General features: G+C 36.5%; 1 protein-coding gene across 1 annotated transcript; it reads left to right on the forward strand.

The window, feature by feature from the left end:
• Positions 1-4,174: 4,174 nt before the first annotated feature.
• LOC138053420 (piggyBac transposable element-derived protein 4-like) lies at positions 4,175-5,317 on the forward strand. The gene has a single exon (XM_068900062.1). The coding sequence runs from the start codon at positions 4,175-4,177 to the stop codon at positions 5,315-5,317; it is 1,143 nt and encodes a 380-aa protein (XP_068756163.1).
• Positions 5,318-10,000: the final 4,683 nt, after the last annotated feature.

Consider the following 10,000-nt stretch of genomic DNA (forward strand, 5'->3'; position numbering starts at 1 on the left):
CAAGAATTTCAATGAAATAATATAACTCAATTATATATGAGTTACTCAAACGGTAGATTACCTGAAGACACACATGGTAAAATTGTTGAAATCATAAAAGGGTTACCTGGTGTTGGTTTCAAACTAACTAGTGATGGGGATTATGATATAAACAACAAAAAATTCACAAATGTTGCTTCACCACAAACAAATAACGATGCAAGTACCAAAAAATATGTTGATGTTGAGGTTTCCAAGACTTTGAAAAAGGACGGATCAGACAAGATGAACGGTTCACTAAATATGGATAATTACAGAATCGAAAACGTTGGACCTGGATGACATAACACAGCTGATGCTTTGACTCATGTTCAACTTAAAGCTTTCTATTTTGATCTAAATACTGATAGTGGTAATATTGAAGCACAAAATCCTATTGATATGAAAAATGAAAAAAAAGTCAATCTAGCTTCACCTGGTGCAAACTTTGATGCAGCACCAAAAAAATATGTGGATGATAACATCAAATCAGTAAATAACAAATTCTCTTCTTATTTAAAAAGAGATGGAAATTTAAATATGTCTCAAAAAAAGATCATCAATTGCGGTCCTCATGGTTATCATTTAACCAGGCTGATGGCTGTTTCACCATCATCCATTGCATATTTTAACACATTTTAACACATTTTTTCTGTTTTCATGTGTGCTTACACTTATGTGACTTTCAGCTATATTTTTGTTATGAATTCAGTTCAGCTCTTCTTGGTTTTGAAAAACTAAATATAAATATAGATTCAGGATTAACAATAAAAGTAAATTCAAATTACAAGTATCTTCGCACCATATTAAATTTATCTCCAGATGGTACTTCACCAAAAATAGAAAAACGTTTGTATGTACACTTCAAGAGCAATTATGACAATGATAGTCCAGAACCATTACCAATATACGTTTTAATATATGGAATAAAAGGTGAAGCAAAAAACGATCTAGATTTTACCATCTATGATTATGAAAAAGCTTATGAGGTTATAAATAATCAATTTTCACTTCATGTACCAATTGATATGAATGGAAATGACATTTTAAAAACACCACATTATTTACATGGAGATCTCAACACCAATGCACAAGACAAAACGTTCACTATAAATGGCAGTAAAAAAATTTTGATTCCAAGTGGGTCCATAATCAAACAAATTCAAATTTTATATAATTCTTTTAAATTTAATTATAAAACACTAAACATTGAAATTTATTATGGGCCTGGCCTAACATTATCCGATTTTTTCACATCGAGTCAAACTACACAAATACAGACTTTCAATACAAATATGACTATTCAAAACAGCCATTTTAGAGTCAAACTAATAAACAGAGATGTACCAAATGAAGAGCTAAATATTTTGATTAAATATATTCATTATGTTGAAAATATATAATCATTATGTTGAAAATTCATTATGTTGAAAATTTTGTCAATGAGACAAAGGAAAAATACCCTAATTTGAATGATAAAATATTGAAATCATGTCTTGTTTATCAGTTTTTGTATCAAAAACATTTTAATGCTGAGAAATCAGTTGATGAAATTCTTCAATTAAACAATGGGGAAATAGGACTCATAGGACCTGGAAATGGATGTCTAACATGGTTTTTAGAAAAAATACTTGGTGGGATCGATATTTTACACTCGCATAGTATTCTACATGATGCTTTTGGTAGATTCTATGACCATTATTCATTAGACCGAGGGTATCTATATGCCGTACCAATAAAATATACAACAAGGTTGATTAAAAACTCATCATTTTGTGGACAGATTAGTGGATTATTATATTGTATATTCAAAAGATTAATAATATAAACTACGTTATATGAAAGACCGTCGTAAAAATATATTTGACTGGAATCATATTTCAGACAAATTGACAGACGAACAGATTAAGGAATTAAAAATGTATTACCAAACATATCACAAAAAGTGTTGGAGTTATAAACAAGCCATGAAACGATTCAAAATGTGGAAACTTATTGGTGATTCACTATCTATTGTTTTTGCATCTGGAGGTTTAACTTCAAGTCTAGCAACTGGTGGTACTAGTTTAATTGCTATTAGTACAGTAGCACTTTTGATTCACGGTTGGATGAAGCAAAAAGACCTTGATCTTAAAATCCAAAATTGTTTGTTTGCATATCAAAGTTATCAACATCTTCTCATAGCTATTAAGGATATGATGAGATCAGGTGAATATCAACAGAATAATTTATTGTCCATAATGAAAAACATTGACGATTTCATTACTGATACCAGTCCTGTTGTTGATAAGTATTTACTACAATATGATAAAAAATTCATTTGTTACAGTGAGGACACTCGAACCATGAACACTTAATACTTTTTTGTACATTTTTTTAGTGACTATAGAATGTGGGCTTGTCGTTTTGACAAGAGTATTTAATATTTTTACACTTACAAAATGTGATACATGTAACACTATACATCATAAGAAGAGCCTTTATTTCTTTGTCGTCAAAAAAAACAATGTACACAAAAATGTCAAGTGTTCACGGTTCGAGTGTCCTTACTGTAACTATTGACTTGATTTTTTCTCCTATCAATGACTGAATATCATTCCAATATTTTTCATATTTATCCAAAGTCTCTTTCGATTTCGGATATTTTATTGCTTTTTCTATTGGTAAATTCAACATCATAAAAATTTGTTTTAAAATATAGTTTATATCAATCATTCTCTTTCTGTCTTGATTAATCTGTGATAGTATCTTATCAATCTCTTCAAATACTGTGATCACTTTTTGTTCGTCATTTGGTGATATTTGATATTTGTTTTTACAACATAGATCAGATATATTATATTTTTTATATGGTATTCTCGATGATAAATAGATTTTCGCTGTATTTTGTAAATATTATCATAAAAATCAACAAACTCATGAGCATTTTCATATCCATAAACCAAGCCACATTTTATACAAACATTCATGTTATCATGGTTTTCTACATTTTGTTCGCTGCAACACGTCTCTTTTTTAATTGTATGCTCTCCTATTTCTTGATTACAAAATGGGCAAGTAAACTCATCCATATTCTTTAATTCTTCATGAATTTCAGGATTACAACTCATTTATAATATAATGTCAGATAAATTATTTAGTCACATAATAGAAAACGCATCAGAAGTCAAAAACATCAATTAGGAATTTATGAAATAAATAAAGTAACACTACGCTGCTTTGATGACAAAAGATATATATTAGAAGACGGAATTAAAAGTTATGCATACGGACATTATAATATCAACACACCAAAACAATCTGAATAATAAAGTTTACTGCCAAAGTTTGCTTACAAAGTTTACTCATAAAGTTAACCAAAATGTCACGCTATGGTGATTGTTTCCGTTTCATTTACTTATGCAAATATTTAAAAACACTTCATGCATGCAACTTCAAAAATAATTTCACAAATTTAAAAAGTTTCACTGAAATATTTCACGCTTGTGGTTGGTTAAAAAAGCCCCTATATTTCCGAGAATGTCATGCTTTGTGACTCTTTCATGTTCCATTTGATTGATTACGTGAATATTTAATCATATTATCTTAAAAAACATATAAATTTCCAAAATATGAGACCAAAAATAGTAGACCAAAATATGGAAAAATATTAGAACAAAAATGATTATCTACAATATGGAAAGACGCCCAACGTCACTTCGTTCCTCTTCCCACCAAGGGGTCTTTTGCAATGACGAATCCTCCATCCCTGTGACTTCGTCTTTGAATGTCTTGTAAAAAAACAAGCCATACAAATACTCGTCATGCCGAGGATTCTATTGCCATAATGAAATCATAATATTTTCCATATATAGATTTTAAAAATAGTAGAACAAAATATGGAACCATAATTTATCCCTTTCACAACAGGAGCGGCCAAAAGAGTCCAACCGGAAATAGCTTTGAGTTCCTAAAGCGGCCAAAAGCAGCCAAGAGAGCATGCCTATTTTTGCTTGTCCCTCCCCGGCCCAGAGATAGTTTTATTGTCCTGCATTGTTCTCCTTTTGTTAAAGGACATATTGACCAATCAAATCCACACAACTGCGCATAAATTTTGTTAACCTGTGTATGGTGGGGAGCAGCCAAATCTTGATCATAGCTTCGGCTTGAGAGAGAAATGGCGGAACCTCTGATTGTAAGCGCTGAGGAATTTCACGATATTTTTGGTAGTTCTGATGAAGAAAATAATGCAGCAGATTTCAATGGGTCAGATATTGATGTTCAGGAATTGGATAGTGATATAGAGGAAGATGAAAATGAAAGCGAAAGCGACAACGACTCGAATGCGAGTGACACTATCGAGTGGTCAGATGAACTCGAGGATTTTGATATCGAAGAGTTTAGCGGCCAACAAGCCATAAAATTTAACGTTCCTGAAAACGTGTCTCCTAACGATTTCTTTAGTCAACTCTTTGGAGATTCAGTTATTGATACGATCGTGACGGAGACGAATCTATATGCTCGGCAAAAGCTAGCAGACACGCCACGTCTTCAAAAGTGGAAGGACATAACAAATCGCGAACTGAAGGCTTATTTCGGTATATGCATTATTATGGGCATAAACAACCTTCAGCGAATTGCCATGTACTGGTCAACCGACCCATTTATTGGTAATTCAGGCATCCACAGCGTGATGACGAAAAACCGCTTTGAAGAAGTTAGCCAGTATCTTCACTTCGTCGACTCCAGCAAGGAACCCGCACGTGGCGATGCAAATTACGATAAACTCTTCAAGATTCTCCCGATCCTTTCCATCGTTTTGGATAATATTCAAAACGCATATGAGCCCTCCAAAAATCTGTCCGTAGATGAGGCGATGATTGCTTTTAAAGGACGGCTTTCGTTCCGTCAGTATATGCCCGCAAAGCCAACAAAATATGGAATAAAAGTTTGGATGGCTGCCGATTCCCAAAATGGCTACGTCTGCAATTATGCTGTTTACCTCAGCCAAGAAGGTCAAGCCCGTCTACATGGCCTTGGCTACGACGTAGTTATGAAAATGGCAACACCATTTCTTAACAAATACAGACATATTTTTTTTGACAATTTTTTTACGAGCACAAATTTGATGGAACATTTGCTTGCTCAAAACACGTACGCTTGTAGAACTGTTCGTTGCAACCGGAAAGACTTGCCACCATGTTCAAAGAACAAGCTTAAGCAAGGCGAGAGAGTCAGTGCCCAGCGAAACCAACTCGTTTTTACGAAATGGCATGATAAGAGATATATCTTTCTTATCAACCAATGTTTTGCCAAGTGAGCCTGCCCGTGTTGTTCAACGACGAAGGAATGGCCGTGATCTCGATATTGAGAAGCCTCGTGTGGCAGACGTTTACACCTCTTACATGGGAGGTGTTGACCGAGCCGATCAACTTCGTTCTTTTTATTTCACGGGTTATTCTAGCCGCAAATGGTACTGCTACATTTTTTGGTTTTTATTTAACCTAGCCGTTTGTAACGCTTTTGTTTTGGAGTCATTTCATCGCACCACTCGCGGTCAGACAAAGCGAGCAATGATCAATTTTAGGCTTGATCTCGCAAAGCAACTGATCAGTGATTTCTCGCAACGACAAAGAAAACGAAGGTCCCAAGAGCCTCAACAACATTCCGTCGCCAGAGAAGCCCATGTTTCTGTCCATGTGGAAGGAAGGAAGCGAAAGTGTGTCCAATGCAGCAAAGCCGGGCGAAGGACGCCCAAAGGTTACAAAGTGGAAACACGCTTCGAGTGCAGTCTGTGTAAAGTTGCACTTTGCCGAACGCCCTGTCACAATTTGTATCATGACCAGACCGAGTGACTCACTTTTGACTCATTCTTGCGATAAGTTTCCTTTCTATTGATTACACTGTATTTCATATGTAAATTTGTGGTGAAAAGCAACTGGCTGAGAACAGTTGGATCACAATTTAAGAAATATGACCAATCGCAATGTGTATAGCAATGGCGGCAAATTTGAATTTTTTTACGTGTCCTCACTTTCGATGTAAATTGCATTGGTATTAAATTGATATGTGTACATACTTATTATAAATCAAGTAAAACAAGTCCTCAGCTTTATTTCTCTGGTCTTTATTTAGCTTTAATTGCCCCCTGAATCTACTGAGCATATATATTTTGATTTGGGTTTGAAATCACCATGGCAGGCTAATTATGTAATAGGAACAGGGAGGTTGGGCCTCATTTGCATATAGTAGTGAAAGGGATATGGAAAGTAGTATGTAGTTGGGTTGGTTACAGATCATTAAAGATGGTCTGGAACCCCCAACTACTATACTACTGATGTGCTTGAAGCATATCTGAAGTTCATTGTCGCTAAATTGTTGATATTCGAAAGGAAAGTTTTCTTCGAATTCTACAGTACCGTGCAATAGTAACGAGAGCGCATTTCCTCGAATTTCGACAAAATTTGCCGAAATTGTGTGATATTTCGAAGAAAGCGAATTTTTGTCGATATTTCGATGCACCTATTGTCCCCATATCATTGAAATTTCGTGCCAACGTGCGAAATTTCGCATGGCATTTTGTTCCACGGACAACGAAATTTCACTTAAAATTTCGTTTGGGAAAGCGAAATTTCGCGCAACAGTTTATTTGGGGAGTGAAATTTTGTTCACCATTTCGTGTGGGGGAGCGAAATTTCGTGGAACATTTCGTTTGTTGGAGTAGAGATCAAACTGAATGTGGATGAAATAAATAAGAGTTCAAGCTGTAATAACTACGCTAAAACATAGAATGGACAATAAAGACCCCGAAAACGAAGACCAAAGATCGAAGACCCATCCTGCGCAAACGCCAAATTTGATTGAATAATGAAATTATGAAAAGTGGTTTGTGCACTAGCCACTCATTTTTATTATTGCCTTCCTTCATGTTTTTGTTTTCCAGGTAAAAATCAATTGATAACTTTTACGTGCAATAGGACAGACTACTTCAGTATAGTTTGTTTCAAAACATGTAGATCAGTTTCGCTTTGTCCCCAAAACACTGCAAGTGGCTGGGTTTTGCGAAATTTCCCTGCTGTTTTTCGTTTGTGCGAAATTTCGCTGATATTGGGTTCAGTTTAGTGGGAATTTTCATTGATATTTCGCTTCATAGCAACAATCACTTTATACAAAATCAAGGAAAAAAACAGCTTTAAACTAGATTTTCCTTGAAGTTTGTTGGCGCTGTTTGTTTTAAGCAAACTTTTGCTGTGTTGCACGCGCTGATCGTCCAGTCACGATTCTTTTTACTGTTCTTGGCTACGACTACAGTACGGTTTTAAAGACCGATTTAGACTTAGGACTATCGCAAGCGACTTGCTTACGGAATTTGACACGTCTTAAAATCGTACGACAGTTGAAGCCAAGAACAATGAAATGTTGATGTATCGTCACGTTTTCGTAATAACTGATTGTTGCTATGAACAAAGCCTGCTTTTAAATGGCCGCAAGCCATGATCTACTATAAAGCAAAAATCGAGCCTTGTAACCTTGAACATGTTTCAAATTGCTACGACGTTTATGAGTTGTTAACGTCTGTCGTGAGGATGTCGTGGGCCTGATTTATTACAGGCGGCCCAAGCTCAGTATGTGACCTGTTATGGGTAAATACAACGCAGTGAATGCTTCATAGAATTGGTATGGGAAATTAATTTTATGCCTTAATACACTAAAATAAAGCTATGGATGTGCAAATTTTTGCGATGTCATTGGTTGGCGTTTCCCTTCAGGGGAGACACGAACCAACGATGTCGCAAAAATTTGTAAGCCACAAAACGGTCTAAAATGGACACAATTTGGGCGCCAAATTGCATCAAAGACACAAAGACACCCGCGTTGAGGTGAGTGAAGTTTATTAGCTTTATTTTAAAGTATTTAGGCGTAAAGTTAATTTCCCATGCAAACTCTATAAAGCGTGCATTGCGTTGTATTTAGCCACAACAATCCCATACTGCGCTTGGGCCACTTGTGGAATTTATACGATAAGATTTGTTGTATCGCAAGTCGCATTCGATATTCGTTAGTATAAAAATCGTGCCGTTTAAAATGGCTTCTTAGTTTGCGACAAACGTAACCAACACAAACAAACTCTAACTACGTGATGTTGCATACTATTTCGCTAATGTATTCTTGATATGTTCATGTACAGTTTCAGATGCTCAGTGACCTACGGGCTGAACAAGATCAGAAGAGAAAGGTGCTCCAAGTGACCAAAGTGCCAAAGGCTCGAACAAAAGAAGTTGGGACCCAAGCAGTGGAGAGAATACCGCTAGTGAAGTTGATTGACGTTCCACGCAAACGGACAGCCATAATAATGATTCTGTAAGCGAGTTGAAAGAGGAAGTCCAACAGTTGATGAAGGTTGTTAAAGAACTATCAACATTGAAGGGTGACTTAATGGCAGGAGTAGAAGCCGCCCCAGGTCCCCCAACAAATCATGAGTTTAGCAATGACGAGTCCTTTGGAAGTATTGTTAGTGACGCCCTGATGAGTACCCTTGGAACTGAGGAAGAAAGCTCCAATGAGGTTATTCACAAAAGCCCGTCATAACATCTGCCGCAACCCTTGCCAGCCCTTCAGCTACTCCCGTCAACAACCTTTCAGGCTCACCAGCAAGTCTTGTCATATCCAGCCACCCTCCAGTCACAGGCAGTGTATGTGTCCCAACCCACCCCATGAGTTCCACTGCGATCCATCGAACCAAATTTTCCACAGCCAACGCTTTCTTTCAGTGGACCCACGGAGGAGCAACACCGTAAAGTAGAAGGAGTTGTTCGTCTTGGCAAAGAAATGACAACGTGTGCTCTGGCCTCCGTTGACATTCTATTCAGCGAGGAAGAACTAGCTAATGGCAATACGGGAGGAGTGAGAGGATTTCAACAGCTAGACTTCAATAAAATGCACCTGATTATGTCTACTCTGCAGCCCCAGGTTTGATTCGCCAGTCTTTAAAGAAAAATGGGAACAAGTGAAAGCAAAAATGAACACCAAGTGCCGAGGAAAACGAAGAACACTAGTACAGAGCTTAAAAAAAGAAAACGTTATTTAAAACATTTACTTTCGTTGAGTATCTTTTAATCGATTAATGTATGTGGATTTAGGGTGAGTTTCTTGTCGAAAAGCATTTCCAACTTTCAATAACATATCTATCTTTTTATAACCATAAGATAAGTTTTTTGTAGGTTTTACTGTATGATTTTCAGTTTGCATAAATAAGATTTCTTGCCGTTTTACTTAACAGATATCTAAATATCAATTTTTTCATCAACTATATTTTCGGTATTATTTCCCAGTTTTTGCGATATTAAAAAAGTCTCAAAGTTTAGTTACATTTTATGCCGTTTTGTTGCATACCCTATCAACACTGAACGGTGGAATCTTTTTTTGTGCTTAGGTAATAAGACCTAATAAAACTATAATTTTCACGTCTGTGGGGAGGAGCGTTACGTGACGAGTTCGATGTCAAATTCTTCCTTGAATTTGACGAATAAGGGCCGACTTTTTTTCGTTTAAGCCTACATGCATAGCACCAAATGTCATTTGCTCGTCTCTGATTGGATGATGTTTTCTTATTAGCCAATCAGAGATGGATAATGGTGTGAAAGGAAACCTCCGGGTTTCCTCGTTGCGTGACTTCATCATCATCATCATCAGTCCTTTTTGCGCCATGGGAAGCATAAGGCCTCTACAGCGGGAGCAGTCTTGTGCCACCTTTCGAATTTCACTCCAGGTCAGGTGCATGGACTTGAGTTCTTTCTCCGCTGACCTTCGCCAAGTTATTCTTGGCCTTTCCCGTTGTCTTTTCCCCTCTGGTGTCCAGAACAAACATTCTTTAACAACATCGCCAGAGTCCTTTCTTAATACATGTCCAATCCATGTCCATTTCCTGCGGGTTATGTCCACCATAATGTCCTCTTGTTTACAGATGTTTTGCACTTTCAGGTTGGATACCTTTTGTGGCCAC

Source organism: Montipora capricornis, chromosome 6 (assembly GCF_036669925.1).
Source record: "Montipora capricornis isolate CH-2021 chromosome 6, ASM3666992v2, whole genome shotgun sequence".
Lineage (NCBI taxonomy): Eukaryota > Metazoa > Cnidaria > Anthozoa > Scleractinia > Acroporidae > Montipora > Montipora capricornis.

Excerpts from the sequence above, each read along its gene's own strand:
- LOC138053420 (XM_068900062.1), top strand. The coding sequence starts at position 4,175 with ATGGCGGAACCTCTGATTGTAAGCGCTGAGGAATTTCACGATATTTTT.